This window comes from Pygocentrus nattereri, chromosome 22, assembly GCF_015220715.1.
Source record: "Pygocentrus nattereri isolate fPygNat1 chromosome 22, fPygNat1.pri, whole genome shotgun sequence".
Lineage (NCBI taxonomy): Eukaryota > Metazoa > Chordata > Actinopteri > Characiformes > Serrasalmidae > Pygocentrus > Pygocentrus nattereri.
In genome coordinates this window covers 171,994-188,485 of record NC_051232.1, presented here as the reverse complement: position 1 = coordinate 188,485, position 16,492 = coordinate 171,994, and the positions used below count along the sequence as shown (strand labels likewise).

The 16,492-nt window shown below is 44.1% G+C and overlaps 1 protein-coding gene across 11 annotated transcripts in view; it reads left to right on the top strand.

Annotated features, from left to right (window-relative positions):
* The window catches only part of sorbs2a (sorbin and SH3 domain containing 2a), a 156,247-nt gene that overhangs the window by 65,872 nt on the left and 73,883 nt on the right, over nucleotides 1–16,492 (top strand). For 8 of the 11 annotated variants that reach the window (XM_017686421.2, XM_037532844.1, XM_037532843.1 and 5 more), the window contains 4 exons: nucleotides 1,188–1,312; nucleotides 5,173–5,841; nucleotides 9,880–10,000; nucleotides 15,297–15,472. In XM_017686421.2, the coding sequence (XP_017541910.1) occupies nucleotides 1,188–1,312; nucleotides 5,173–5,841; nucleotides 9,880–10,000; nucleotides 15,297–15,472 (1,091 nt within the window). Of the gene's footprint in view, nucleotides 1–1,187; nucleotides 1,313–5,172; nucleotides 5,842–6,180; nucleotides 6,562–9,879; nucleotides 10,001–15,296; nucleotides 15,473–16,492 lie in introns of all 11 variants that reach the window. The other 3 variants (XM_037532848.1, XM_037532849.1, XM_037532850.1) reach the window with 3 other exon arrangements.

The following is a 16,492-nucleotide window of genomic DNA, read 5'->3' as shown; positions in this document are numbered from 1 at the left end:
GACCGGTTTGGGTCACAGCACAACATTCATTCCTTTTTTTTTTTTTCCCCCGTTTCTGGCCCACAGACTTGAGAATTTTTAATGTGGCCCTTTTCCTGGTTAAGTTGGACACCCCTGCTCTATAATGTTAAGTCATACTTTTTTTAATCCCACAAACGAGGAAATTCCACCTCCGCATTTAACCCATCCATGAAGTGAAACACCACATACACTCTAGTGACCACACACACACACACACACACACACACACACAAGGGGGCAATGAGCACACTTGCCCAGAGCAATGGGCAGCCCTATCCACGACGCCCGGGGAGCAGTTGGGGGTCAGGTGTCTTGCTCAAGGACACCTCAGTCATGGACTGTCAGCACTGGGGATTGAACTGGCGACCTTCCGGTCACAGGGCCAGTTCCCTGACCTCCAGTCCACGACTGCCCCCAGTGTTGCATTGATTGCTGGGTTTATGTTAAAGTTAATAATCTTGCTGTTTTTTTGTCTCTACTGGAAAAAGCAGTGTAATTATAGTGGTGACCTGGCTAACACTGCGGTCAGTGTGCTGTCATTGTACTGGTGCATAGCCACCATGTAACCTTCTGTGATGTCATAAAAAGTGCCCTAACCACCCAAACAAAGGTAGCCAGGAAGGGGTCCACCAAACATTTGTGCCAAGGGGCCAGTAACGTGGTCCAGGCCTGAGGCAACATGCTAAATTCAGCAGATCAACAGTAAGTCAGTGTTAAACTGTGTCTGTATAAGATGTGTTGACATTTTCACTTAGTAAATCAACAAAACATGGAACTTTAACTGTGTTCTTGTGCTTCCTGTTGGGTCTTAATAAAGTGTTCACTGCAGAACTACAGAGTGGTCCTGAATGGTCAGTGGGGCTGATAAAATGGACAGTGAGTGAAGAAATAGGAGGTGGACTTAATGAATTGGGTTTCTGTCGGTTATAATTAGCCCTCCGGTCCGTTACTGATGGTCCTGTTTATGGGGCAGGTTGTATAACTTTCACCTGCTGCGGTTTTAGTTAATTAACCCATAAACGACAGGTGCTGGACACAGAGTTGGCATCTGTACAGTATTAAATAAACTTGTATGATTATTATTATTATTATTATTATTATTATTATTATTATTATTATTATTATGAGTATTAATCAAATTGTAATATCATTGTGTGTATGTTTAGATGGCTGGCGGTCACGTAGCGTAACGGAGGGCTTCAGGAACGGTGATGCCAGCAGCTCATCTCTGGCAGCCAAAGGCTTCCGCAGCGTCCGACCCAACTTGCTGGACAAGAAGTCCCCTGTCCCGGTAAACTACACTGAACGCTCAGGGGCTCTTATCCCACACCCCCTTTTTAGGGTTACATATGTTGCTGTTTGAAAGAACCAAACCAACCAAACATGCCACTCTGCAGCAATCTTGCCTCAACCTCACTGCTGGGCTTTAGTTACATTTAGGGCATCGTTTGCCTTCAAGGAGGGGGGCAATTATTATCATCCCCCTAATTCTACAGTGATATGAAGCAGAAGTCAGATATTCACGAGAATATCATTTGAATTTTCCCGTTCCACCTTAAACGGAGTAGCAGATACATTCTGGAGCTTCAGGTGTCAGAACTGCTGGACTATTTAAGGTGGAACGGGAAAGTCACTAATAACAGAATCATGTTGGATTTTGAGAAGCGACACTATGTCTTTATATTTCAATCTAAGACCAACGGAAATTCAATGAGCTGCTTGATCTCTGAGCTTAAGCAAAGCTCAGAGTGCAAAAGGCAGGCGTGGATGGGCTGTCCTGCTGTCAGGTGCTTTTGGAGGGAGTGTACAGCTCAGTAAACAGTCAATGTTTGCTGGTAACTGGTTCGTTTTTTGCAGCTGTGGGCAAAAAGCGATGGTACACTGGCAATTCTCCAGTTAGTATTTGTCGGATAGAAGGAAACACAGCTCACCCGTTTTGTCCCGTGGTCGGTGTAGTTTAGTGGGTATATAGCGGTTGGTGTAGTGTAGTGGGTATATAGCGTTTGGTGTAGTGTAGTGGGTATATAGCGGTTGCTGTAGTGTAGTGGGTATATAGTGGTCGGTGTAGTGTAGTGGGGATATACTGGTTGATTAGAGTAGTGGGTATATAGCGGTTGGTGAAGTGTAGTGGGTGTATAGCGGTTGTGTAGTGTAGTGGGGATATACTGGTTGGTTAGTGTAGTGGGTATATAGTGGTTGGTATAGTGTAGTGGGTATATAGCAGTTGGTATAGTGTAGTGGGTATATAGCGGTCGGTGTAGTGTAGTGGGTATATAGCGGTCGGTGTAGTGTAGTGGGTATATAGCGGTCGGTGTAGTGTAGTGGGTATGTAGCGGTCGGTGTAGTGTAGTGGGTATGTAGCGGTCGGTGTAGTGTAGTGGGTATGTAGCGGTCGGTGTAGTGTAGTGGGTATATAGCGGTCGGTGTAGTGTAGTGGGTATGTAGCGGTCGGTGTAGTGTAGTGGGTATGTAGCGGTCGGTGTAGTGTAGTGGGTATGTAGCGGTCGGTGTAGTGTAGTGGGTATATAGTGCTTGGTATAGTTTAGTGGGGATATACTGGTTGGTATAGTGTAGTGGGTATATAGTGGTTGGTATAGTGTAGGGGGTATATAGCGGTTGGTATAGTGTAGTGGGTATATAGTGCTTGGTATAGTTTAGTGGGGATATACTGGTTGGTATAGTGTAGTGGGTATATAGTGGTTGGTATAGTGTAGTGGGTATATAGCGGTTGGTATAGTGTAGTGGGTATATAGTGCTTGGTATAGTTTAGTGGGGATATACTGGTTGGTATAGTGTAGTGGGTATATAGTGGTTGGTATAGTGTAGTGGGTATATAGTGGTTGGTATAGTGTAGTGGGTATATAGTGCTTTGTATAGTTTAGTGGGGATATACTGGTTGGTATAGTGTAGTGGGTATATAGTGGTTGGTATAGTGTAGTGGGTATATAGTGGTTGGTATAGTGTAGTGGGTATATAGTGCTTTGTATAGTTTAGTGGGGATATACTGGTTGGTATAGTGTAGTGGGTATATAGTGGTTGGTATAGTGTAGTGGGTATATAGCGGTTGGTATAGTGTAGTGGGTATATAGTGCTTGGTATAGTTTAGTGGGGATATACTGGTTGGTATAGTGTAGTGGGTATATAGTGGTTGGTATAGTGTAGTGGGTATATAGCGGTTGGTATAGTGTAGTGGGTATATAGTGCTTGGTATAGTTTAGTGGGTATATAGTGCTTGGTATAGTTTAGTGGGGATATACTGGTTGGTATAGTTTAGTGGGTATATAGTGGTTGGTATAGTGTAGTGGGTATATAGTGGTTGGTATAGTGTAGTGGGTATATAGTGGTTGGTATAGTGTAGTGGGTATATAGTGGTTGGTATAGTGTAGGCGGTATATAGCAGTTGGTATAGTGTAGTGGGTATATAGTGCTTGGTATAGTGTAGTGGGTATATACTGGTTGGTATAGTGTAGTGGGTATATAGTGCTTGGTATAGTGTAGTGGGTATATAGTGGTTGGTATAGTGTAGGGGGTATATAGCAGTTGGTATAGTGTAGGGGGTATATAGCAGTTGGTATAGTGTAGTGGGTATATAGTGCTTGGTATAGTTTAGTGGGGATATACTGGTTGGTATAGTGTAGTGGGTATATAGTGCTTGGTATAGTGTAGTGGGTATATAGTGGTTGGTATAGTGTAGTGGGTATATAGTGCTTGGTATAGTTTAGTGGGGATATACTGGTTGGTATAGTGTAGTGGGTATATAGTGGTTGGTATAGTGTAGTGGGTATATAGCGGTTGGTATAGTGTAGTGGGTATATAGTGCTTGGTATAGTTTAGTGGGGATATACTGGTTGGTATAGTGTAGTGGGTATATAGTGGTTGGTATAGTGTAGTGGGGATATACTCGTTGGTATAGTGTAGTGGGTATATAGTGGTTGGTATGGTGTAGTGGCTATATAGCGGTTCTATAGTGTAGTGGGTATATAGTGGTTGGTATAGTGTAGTGGGTATATAGTGGTTGGTATAGTGTAGTGGGTATATAGCGGTTCTATAGTGTAGTGGGTATATAGTGGTTGGTATAGTGTAGTGGGGATATACTGGTTGGTATAGTGTAGTGGGTATATAGCGGTTCTATAGTGTAGTGGGTATATAGTGGTTGGTAAAGTGTAGTAGGGATATACTGGTTGGTATAGTGTAGGGGGTATATAGCAGTTCTATAGTGTAGTGGGTAACCCTTCTGCCTTCTACGCTGTAGACTGGGGTTCAGTGCCCCACCTGGGTAAACACCTTGAACTGTACCAATACGATTTCTTGGGTAAGACTCCCAACACTGCGTATGCCTGCCTGTGTAAAATGATCAAATTGTAAGTCTCTCTGGATAAGCGCGTCAGGCAAATGCTGTAAACATTTGTTTGTTTGTTTATTATTGCACAACACCACTATGAACAGTGGAGGGTAATTCCAAACGAGTCATAATCTTACCAGAGTTAGGTTTATACGTTACTGATAACCATTATAATTGGCCAATATGTTATTTATGTAATACATTGCATTTTTTGCATCTTGTATTTCCTACATACAGTTGAACATGTAAACAGTCAATCACCATCATATTTCTTATTAATTTATTCTAAGGCTGTGATTAAACATTATTTAGTGTAGTTAATCATGATTACTCACATTTGATGCTAACATTCACACGACAACAGGAGCTGTAATAATAATGTATTGTTTTATTTAACATGTGAATCTTAAATACAACAATGCATTGTTGTTATATATTTTAGAAAAGATCTATAAGCTCTTTGTCAGTGGTATGAGAATATCCCACATCTCCAGATGTTCCATTTAATCCATAAATGTGTTGTTATACTTTTAAGCTGAACCTCTTTTAAAAAGCTTCTAAAATTAGTCTTGTTATTATTCACAGGCCACAGGTTTGATGGGATTCTAAGTTCTTTAGGAAGAGCACTCCGTTCCTGAAAGCCACCACGGGGGATATTTTAATGAGATTTTTGTCACTCCTGCTTTCAGGCCTCGCATTAAGGAACGAGAAATGATCTCACCTTGACTTTTTGTCTCTAGGACAATGTGCCGTGTCTTCCAGTGCTAATGTTTTCCGTTTCCTGATTGGCTCCCCTTTGTGTCGATCAGGTCCCGCTCCAGCCCCCTCGGAGAGAGAGCTATCACATGACACCTAATCCTCCTTCTTACAGCTCCCTTCCGATGCTCTCCAGCCCCTCCGGTTCTTACACCATCAAATCCAGCCTCTCTTCCACATATTCCTATTCCAAGACCACCCGCACCACCACATCTACCGCAGACCACTCTCCAGAGGCTAATACTAGTGCTAACAGTTATATCACCCAACTCCTGGAGCACAAGGTCCCATCTCTCAAACTAGGAAGTAATAAAACCAGAGCCAGCCCACCAAACGTCAATGATAACGCAGCAGATCCTAACATGGCTAATGCTAATGCTACTAAAGTGAACACAGTTAAGACTACAGTGGCTAATGCTAATGCTACTAAAGTGAACATGGCGAACGTTAAGTTAACTAATGATAGGACTACCACAGCAAACACTGTGAACCTTAGTCACCAGGAGCCCAAGGAGGCCACACCCATTACTCCCCCTAATCCACCACCCTGCCGTGAGTCCACCTTAGCCACTCCTACACACACAGCCTCTCTCTCCATCCAGATAGCCCCGAAAGGCTCGGGACCGCAGGCTGGATCCGTAGCTCCATCTGCAGCCAAACCCGAAGACGAGGACCCAGTGTCCAGCCCCGTAGTCCCTCCAAGACCATCAGCTGATGTCCTGGTACTGCAGCTCTTTAGTCTTACCTGTTTCTAGTCAACAGATTTTGTCGACCAGCCGCTGTCGTTACTGCATGATCTGTCCAAGAGCACCTAACAGCAAAAATGAGTACATACAGACGTCTGTACCTGTTGTGCCTGTGTGTCTTGACCCCTCAGGAAAAGCCAGGGTTAACATTCTTTCTCCTCCCACAGCTCCATTTGCGCATTCCTAGCATGGTACAGCCCAGCTCTTCCACAAGAAACATGGTGTTTCACTTCCTGCCCTCTCGCTTGGCCGTGCGTTTGCTCTAATCTCTTCTTTCCCTTCCCTTCCTCCCTCCTATCGTCACCCCTTCGTCAGCTTGACACCTCCCCGCCCAGAGGGGGTGCTGCAGTTTCCGGTCCTCCATCACCTGAACCATCAGCCCGCCGGTTACCCTTCAGCCGTGCCAGTCAAGACTCACCTGACTTCTTGTCCGGGCTCCTGCCCAAAGCCCTCTCCCCGACGCCCTATGCTTCCCCGGAACGCTCTGGGCTGGTGCCGTCTCCCGTGGCATCGCCACTAACTGTGTCGGCGCTAAGTCACTATTCCTCATCAACTGCCGTCCTGGAGGAGCTGCAGATCTGTGGCTTGGACTCGCCCCTGGCTACGCCCACCCCTTCCCCCACTCTCAGCCACACCTCTGTCATGCCTGACAATGGCCCCGCCCTTCCCACCCCAGCAACGGCTGCAGATGCTAACGTAACTATCACGCGACCCCGCCCCCTTTGCTCAGTTTTCCTGTTGCATTCGTCTAACGTTTGTTGCAACATCACTAACCTGTTCATTCCTGCCAGCCTGTGAACGTTTACTACACGTTGCTACAAGTGTTAAGTCTCTTGGCTGCGTCCAGCTCACGGCTTCTGTCTGCTCTGGATTGCTTATTGTTCCCTTAATGCTTATGTGGTTTGATCAAATCTGTTTAGAGTGTCTGTTTATTTGCTTGTTTGTCTTTCATCCTCAAGGTTGGACATTCGAATGTAGTAACCTACTTTAGTCATTACTTGAATTCAGTGTCGACCACTTACTCACAAACCTTCAGCAGCCTGTTGTCTACAGGCTTTATAACGCTTTCTCTTTTCTAGTTGACTTTTGTTGTTGTTGCACTTCTGAAATTAATGTGTTGGAACAGTTTCTTTGTATGTTTCCTGTTTTCGAGTGTCCAGATCAGTTATCAAAAATGAAAATTTATGGACCAGAGGTGGGGAGTCAAATTGCACAGTGACTGACTCTCAATTTGACTCTGACTTGCCCTTAACTGAGTAGCGACTCGACTTGAACCCATAACTTGAGACTCGTAATATTTTATCTATAGGAAAAAACTCAAGCACAACAAATTAAATTAAGAGTGCCGTCTCAGAGACTCAAAACTTTACTCTTACTTACATCTCAGAGACTTGAGACTCAACTCCTACTTACGCCTCAGAGACTCAAAACTCAACTCCTATTCGCACCTCAGAGACTTGAGACTAAACTCCTATTCGCGCCTTGGAGACTCGAGACTTAACTCCTACTTACACTTCAGAGACTCAAGACTCAACTCCTATTCGCACCTCAGAGACTCGAGACTTAACTCCTACTTACACCTCAGAGACTTGAGACTAAACTCCTATTTGCGCCTCAGAGACTCGAGACTTAACTCATACTTACACCTCAGAGACTCAAGACTCGACTCTTATTCGCACCTCAGAGACTCGAGACTTAACTCCTACTTACACCTCAGAGACTCGAGACTCAACTCCTACTTACACCTCAGAGACTCAAGACTCAACTCCTACTTACACCTCAGAGACTTGAGACTCAACTTCTATTCGCGCCTCAAAGACTCGAGACTTAAGTCCTACTTACACCTCAGAGACTCAAAACTTTACTCTTACTTACACCTCAGAGACTCAAGACTCAACTCCTATTCACACCTCAGAGACTCAAAACTTTACTCTTACTTACACTTCAGAGACTCGAGACTCAACTTCTATTCGCACCTCAGAGACTCGAGACTTAACTCCTATTCGCACCTCAGAGACTCAAGGCTTAACTCCTACTAACACCTCAGAGACTCAAGACTCAACTCCTACTTACACCTCAGAGACTCGAGACTCAACTCCTACTTACACCTCAGAGACTTGAGACTCAACTTCTATTCGCGCCTCAAAGACTCGAGACTTAACTGTTATTCGCACCTCAGAGACTTAAGACTTAACTCCTACTTACACCTCAGAGACTCGAGACTCAACTCATACTTACACCTCATAGAGCCTCAAGACTCAACTCCTATTCGCACCTCAGAGACTCGAGACTTAACTCCTACTTACACCTCAGAGACTCAAGACTCAACTCCTACTTACACCTCAGAGACTCGAGACTCAACTCCTACTTACACCTCAGAGACTCGAGACTCAACTCCTACTTACACCTCAGAGACTTGAGACTAAACTCCTATTTGCGCCTCAGACACTCGAGACTTAACTCCTACTTACACCTCAGAGACTCAAGACTCAACTCCTATTTACACCTCAGAGACTCGAGACTTAACTCCTACTTACACCTCAGAGACTCGGGACTCAACTCCTATTCGCCCCTCAGAGACTCAAAACTTTACTCTTACTTACACTTCAGAGACTCGAGACTCAACTTCTATTCACACCTCAGAGACTCGAGACTCAACTCCTATTCGCACCTCAGAGACTCAAAACTTTACTCTTACTTACACTTCAGAGACTCGAGACTCAACTTCTATCCGCACCTCAGAGACTCGAGACTTAACTGTTATTCGCACCTCAGAGACTTAAGACTTAACTCCTATTTGCACCTCAGAGACTCAAGGCTTAACTCCTACTAACACCTCAGAGACTCGAGACTCAACTTGTATTCGCACCTCAGAGACTCAAGACTCAACTCCTACTCACTCCTCAGACACCAGAGGCTTTACAGTGGTTCGCACTTCAAAGACTTAACTCTGACTCCTCAGAGACTCAAGACTCAATTCCAACATGCAGCCTGGTGATTCAAGACCCAATTCTGACTTGCACCAGATAGACTCAAGATTCAACTCCTGTTCGCACCTGAGAGACTTGATACTCGACTCTGATTTGCACCCCAGAGACTCAAGACCTGACTCTGATTTATATATTTCAGAGACTTAACTCCCATCTCAGAGACTCAAGACTTAACTCTTACTTTGCATCTTACAGACTTGAGACTCTTCTCCATTATGCACCCCAGAAATTCAAGACCCAACTCTGACTCGCACCTTAGAGGCTTGAGACTTGACTCTGACTCACACTCCAGAGATACTCGAATCTTGACTCTGGCTTCCACTTCATTGACTTGAGATTTGACTCAGATTCTCACATCAGATACTCAAGACTTGGCTCTGATTTGCACCCTAGAGACTTGAGGCTCAACTCCTACTTGCAAACCAGAGACCTGAGATTCAATGGTGAGAGACTCCACTCTAACTTGCACCTCAGAGACTTGAGACTTGACTCCGACTTGCACCTCAGAGACTTGAGACTTGAATCCTCAGAGACTGGAGACTGAACTCCTTCTTGCAAACCAGAGACCTGAGATTTGATGGTGAGAAACTCCACTCCAACTTGCACCTTGGAGACTTGAGACTTGACTCTGACTTGCACCTTGGAGACTTGACCCTTGAATCCTCAGAGACTGGAGACTCAACTATTAATTGCAAACCAGAGACTCAAAACTCGATTCTTATTCCAGAGACTCAAGACTGGACTCCGACTTGCATAAAGCCACTTGTGCACATCTCTGGTGTGAACTGAGTCGGAATGTTAACAGTGTGTTCCGCGGTTCAGTCCTTTGTGTCGCTTGTGAATTCTTATGTTGTCCTTCCATTCTGCTTATATTTGTCTTCTGACTCTCTGGTCTCTTCCTGCTTTGCTAACGCTGTAGTCCCACAGCTTTACCAGCCCGTAGACATGCCTGGTTAAACACCATTCACTAAATTGGAAACACAATTCCATCTCTTACATATACTGTTTGTTATGCTGTCCACAGAGTCAGATGGCAGTGAATGGAAATGCTCATTCCCAGAGGGCCTTCTCTCCTCCAGCGCACCCCCCTCCTCCACCAGTCCTTAGTCCAGGACTAGTGCAGATCCAGCAAACTAGACGCTCAGGTGAGTGGCCAGTTTCACCCTGACCTCCTGCACTAAAAGAGACTTCCTGCTGTGGTAAAATATATTCTTTAATCCACAAGAGGGAAAAGTACTCCAATGGTGAAATGTAATGACTCACTTACTGAAGTGGTAAAGTGAGAGTGTAGCATTATGGTATCTACAATATAGATTGGTTTTATCGGATGGTGAGAGTCATTAGAGGGAGATCTGCTGTAGTGATCAGCTGACTTTCCATTTTAGTGGTGAGTTCATTCATCTCTTTGACTACTTCTTTGTATCGGAATTAAATATATACCACTGTTTGTAGATGAGTTGGTGCAGTGGAGAGCGTTATCGCTTCATAGCAAGATGGGCCTGGGTTTGGTTTCCAGTCGGGATTCTTTCTGTGTGGAGTTTGCATGTTATCCCGCAGTCCAAAGACATGCATTCAGGCCCACTGGACATGCTAAATTGCCCCTAGGTGTGGGTGTATACATATGTCTGTCTGTCTGCCCTGTGATGGATTGGTGACCTTCAGCCCAATGTTTGCTGGGATAGGCTCCAGCGACCCAGAAGAATGAGTGGGTTAGATTGTGTGTTTGTAGAGATCATTGTTTATTGTCAGGTTTATTTTGTGACTCTGTTTACCTGTTGTTATTATTAAGTGCTGCCAAGTAATTTCTGACTTCTGGCGATCATATGGACGGTGTTTCTCCAGGTTATTTGGTCATCTGTTTCGGTCTTCAGGCTTCTGAATGTCTTGTTCATGATTCCCTTGATCATATCCACCCATCTTGTGGCTGGGCAGTCTCTTCCAAGAATACTGGCTTTCTCCAATGAGTTTGTTCTTCTCAGAACACGTCCAAAAAAAGATAGTTTGGTTACCTGGGCTTCGACTGAAAGGTGATGATTGATTTGGTTGAGGGATCAATCATTTGTTGTCTTTGCCATCAAATGTACTCTGAAAAGTGTTTAACACCAAAGTTTATAGGCATTAAATATTTCCCGTCTTGCAGTGACGCAAATCAGACATTATGTTGACCATCAGGGCACCGTGTCCTCAGTAACTCTGAGAGGATTTCAGCAATGAAACAGTCAGTAATCCAGTTCAGAAAACCACCATTCAGATCCTGTGTTTACATCCATTTATTACCCATTAATCTCCATTTAAATCCCCACAGCAATGTGTTTGGTATAAAACTTTCCCTCATGTCTCAAACCATCTTCTGACTGATAGCTAAAGAGAGTGGAGGGAGGGGTGGAGATATGGAAATAGGGCAGAATATGGCCTTGTCCCAACTACATTGAGCTCACTTTCCCTCTTTCCCTCAAAATCACACAAACTCATTTTAACAGATAAATAACAATGAATATCCAACAATAAATTATAAAATGAATCATATTTAGCCCTGTCTTTCAGTTTACATTGGGTTAGGGTTAGTACATTTCCAGCATTAAACGTATCTGAATCTGAAACGTATCTTAAATATGCAACTCAATTGTAATTAAAAATAAAGTGTCTTGCAGTGTATCAGGGTTTTAGCACTGAGTCTGAATCCAAGCAGACAGGAAATCAATAAAAAGCATGTCTGCCTTATGCTAATTTAATTTAATTTAATGCTTAATGATTCTTGCACTTTAAGCCCTCAGACACTCCAGACTAACACTTTCTGAAAAGGTGTCTGAGGTGCAACTTGTTTTCAAGATCTCTATAAGCAAAACATTACAAAATTTACCAAGCAATAGGTAACTTTTTGATGAAAAATGAGCTAAATTCATAAAGATACATCAAATTTCTGTTGCATTACTTGTCAAACAATGGCGTATCTGAGCAGCCCAGGGTCGCCTGAAAAGAGTAACATATGGCCTGTGTGACTGTCACATGTAAATACTTTGTAATTGACCCAAATGCCAAAAAATTCCCAAAAATTCTATGGATCTAAGGGTTAATGTCCAGCTTTATGATCCACAGAGAACAACAGAAAAGTGTCCAGCCTAGCAGACACTTTAAGCGCGGCAGCTTTAAATTCTCATGTAGAAGTGATTGCGATGGTTTATGATGGCAGATACCATTGAAGTCCATTCAGTTTATACTTTCCCATTGATCCAGCACTGCTCTTCCTGCCTGGTGATAATGGCTGTGTAATGCACGTCTTGTTAGCCACAGTGCTATTGGCAGCTTGCAGTGCTGTCCTGTCCAGTCCAGTCCTCGGGACAGGATGCATTTGCACCCATTAAGCTGGACTGGACCAATCGATACAGGAGCACAATGCGGATGGACAGAGACAGGCCGCTGAACCACCGCTTGGAGAAGATTCGTGCAAGGTCAGCACCCCACTGACGATTGCCACTGCTGGTCCATCCTCGGACCACCCAGTTTATCATCCTGCATACAAGCTCTAAGTAGTTTTTAATGTCCTAAAACAGATTTTAAATGCACAGAGACTTTTATTCATAAAATAAACTTAGACAACAATTTCAAACAACTGAGAAAAAAAAAAAGAAATGACTAGGCCAGAAATAAATTAATTTGATAGGGAATGTTATTGCTGATGCTGAGCTGGATTAAAACGATTGGCTAATTTATGAAGTACAAGAAAGAAGGAAAAAAAAGTAAGCTTGACTGTGAGTGGAAAATTAATGACGTTGAGTGGAATTTTGTCTATAAGCCTGCATAACCACTGGTGGACCATCCAGAAAACACTTTGCCATCAGCGGGCTGACAGTGGTCCTCTATTCACTTGCTGTCAAGGGTCAAGCAGCAACTTATGCTAAATCACAGATGCTAGCAAATATTTTAATCCAATATTGCTTACCTGGATGCAAACTTTGTCTCAGAAATCAGATAAATCTCCTTGTTAGTGTAGTGGCAAGTATCCCCATCTGTCACGCGGGAGACCAGGGTTCGATTCCCCAACAGGAGAGCAAATCGTGGGCTGGAGGTCAGGGAACCGGCTCTGTGACTAAAAGGTCTCCGGTTTGATTCCCAGAGCAGACAGTACATGACTGAGGTGCCCTTGAGCAAGACACCTAACCCCCAACTGCTCCCCGGACGCTGCGGATTGGGCTGCCCACCAACCTGGGACAGAGTCCCCACTGCCCCTTAGTGTGTGTGCTCACTAGTGTGTATGTGGTGTTTCACTGCATGGATGGGTTTAATGTGGAGGTGAAATGGGGCCCTCTTAATTCTAAAGAAATCAACAACAGCTGTTTTTAGCAGATGCTAACAGCCAGCAGGACCTTTGTTTATGCTGTTTGTACTGTTGATTCATACTGTGTTAGATATGTTAATGCTAAGTTGCAGATGTTGATGAGTATTTTAATCCAGTACTGCTTCATTCCATGGTCTAGATAGTGGTTGGAATAGTGTAGTGGGTATATAGTGTTTGGTATAGTGTAGTATAGTGGGTATATAGTGATTGGTTTATAGTGGTTGGTATAGTGTAGTGGGTATATAGTGGTCGGTATAGTGTAGTGGGTATATAGCAGTTGGTATAGTGTAGTGGGTATATAGCGGTTGGTATAGTGTAGTGGGGATATAGCGGTTGGTATAGTGTAGTGGGTATATAGCGGTTGGTATAGTGTAGTGGGTATATAGCAGTTGGTATAGTGTAGTGGGGATATAGCGGTTGGTATAGTGTAGTGGGTATATAGTGCTTGGTATAGTTGAGTGGGGATATAGTGGTCGGTATAGTGTAGTGGGTATATAGCGGTTGGTGTAGTGTAGTGTAGTGGGTATATAGTGGTTGGTTTATAGCGGTTGGTATAGTGTAGTGGGTATATAACGGTTGGTATAGTGTAATGGGTATATAGCGGTTGGTATAGTGTTGTGGGTATATAGCGGTTGGTATAGTGTAATGGTATATAGCGGTTGGTATAGTGTAGTGGGTATATAGCGGTTGGTATAGTGCAATGGGTATATAGCGGTTGGTATAGTGTAGTGGGTACATAGCGGTTGGTATAGTGTAGTGGGTATGTAGTGGTTGGTGTAGTGTAGTGGGTATGTAGCGGTTGGTGTAGTGTAGTGGGTATATAGCGGTTGGTGTAGTGTAGTGGGTATATAGCGGTTGGTATAGTGTAGTGGGTATATAGTGGTCGGTATAGTGTAGTGGGTATATAGCGGTTGGTGTAGTGTAGTGTAGTGGGTATATAGTGGTTGGTTTATAGCGGTTGGTATAGTGTAGTGGGTATATAGCAGTTGGTATAGTGTAGTGGGTATATAGCGGTTGGTATAGTGTAGTGGGTATGTAGTGGTTGGTGTAGTGTAGTGGGTATGTAGCGGTTGGTGTAGTGTAGTGGGTATATAGCGGTTGGTGTAGTGTAGAGGGTATATAGCGGTTGGTATAGTGTAGTGGGTATATAGTGGTCGGTATAGTGTAGTGGGTATATAGCGGTTGGTGTAGTGTAGTGTAGTGGGTATATAGTGGTTGGTTTATAGCGGTTGGTATAGTGTAGTGGGTATATAGCGGTTGGTATAGTGTAATGGGTATATAGCGGTTGGTATAGTGTAGTGGGTATATAGCGGTTGGTGTAGTGTAATGGGTATATAGCGGTTGGTGTAGTGTAATGGGTATATAGCGGTTGGTGTAGTGTAATGGGTATATAGCGGTTGGTGTAGTGTAGTGGGTATATAGCAGTTGGTGTAGTGTAGTGGGTATATAGCGGTTGGTATAGTGTAGTGGGTATATAGCGATTGGTATAGTGTAGTGGGTATATAGCGGTTGGTGTAGTGTAGTGGGTATATAGCGGTTGGTTAGTGCAGTGGGTATATAGCGGTTGGTATAGTGTAGTGGGTATATAGCGGTATATAGCCAAACCATGGCTGTGTAAAGCAAGGATTCTCACTTATCGCATTAGCTAGTTTGTGTATGCTGTGTCAGGCAGCACATGGCGCTGATTGGCAGATGGTAGCGAGTATTTAACTCAGTTGTGTTTCCTGGATGTAGCTGTACTCGTGTCAGTGTTGACTGTGTCTGGCAGAGATGCTAAAGGTCCATGTTGGCCGGTTTGTTTATGCTGCGTCATGCAGACCGATGTGCTGAGGTGCAGTTGATTGGTTTTGCTTTATCAGACTTTCTGCTATTTCAGATTAAGCTGGACTGTAATTCACGTCACCTTTGAATTCAGACATGCCGCTCACTTCTCCATCCCTCCCACTCATCCCTCCCTCTGTTTTGTCATGCCCCCCTTTACGCTCCCCATTTTGATTGTCCTGCATTCTGTTTATCTCCTCCCTCTCTCTCTCTCTCTCTCTCTCTCTCTCTCTCTCTCTCTCTCTCTCTCTCTCTCTCTCTCTCTCTCTCTCTCTCTCTCTCAGAGGGCTCAGAGACAGTGCAGAGAGAGTCTGTAATGTCTGGTCAGTCGGTGGTCAGCAGCACCACTCCAATCGCCCGTTTCTCTGAAGAGGAGAAGAGAGTGTCAGTCATCAAAGCTCCGCACTATGAGGGCATCGGCCCTGTGGACGAGTCGGGCATCCCCATCGCTATCCGCACGGTGAGTGGCACCAAAATCAGCACCGACCGGGCTAAGCTGCTCACCCTCACCCTCAAATCAGACACTGACCTCAACTAGTGCTACAGAGGGCTGGACGATGTGACCGTATTCGGCCAGCACTCTAAAGGAGTTTTATACGAAGCACTGCTGCTTGTTTTTGTCCGTTACGACTTCAAACATCAATAATTCAGAATCACTTGAGGCATATCATGATTTATTATTATTATTATTATTATTAGTAGTAGTAGTAGTAGTAGTAGTAGTAGTAGTAGTAGTAGTAGTATCTGCAGCTCTTTTCCAGCCCCCTTGCGGCTCCACAGCTGAATCAGATCAGCAGGTAATAATAAAATAATCCTCCTCTACAGTAAAATAAAGCTCTGCTGATCCTTCAACACAGTTTAACAGTAAATGGTCTTAAACGCTGGAGTTAATGTAGAACTGCTGATTCACCCTTTAACCCTGAAGATCAGCGCAGATGGCTGGTCACCATAGCAACACAGATGACAGTCTCGCCCAGCTAGTAGCTCCGAAACGGCAAAGAGAGAGATTTAAGACGGACATCGATAATTTGGAGGTGAATGGACTGATCTGCGTTTCTAGTCACTCCAGCTGGTTTCCTGATATGTTTAATCTGCAGAGAGAAATGGAAACGCGAAAAAACTTGCAAAGTTTCTCATTCACCAGCTTCTCGTTTGAATCGTCCTGTTCCACCTTAAATGGTGCAGCAGCTACACTCTGGTGCGACATTTAATGTGGAACATGAAAATTTTAACAAGAGGCTGGTGAATGAGAAGCGACTTCAGTCTCATAAAAAATCCCACATTGAGAGACATTTTATAAGAAACTGGAAAGATGGAAAGGTAGACAGTCTGATGTTAATGTAGTGTTGAACTGAGGCCTGCGACTGGGCCGAGTCTGATGTTAATGTAGTGTTGAATTCAGGCCTGGGACTGGGCCGAGTCTGATGTTAATGTAGTGTTGAATTGAGGCCTGGGACTGGGCAGAGTCTGATGTTAATGT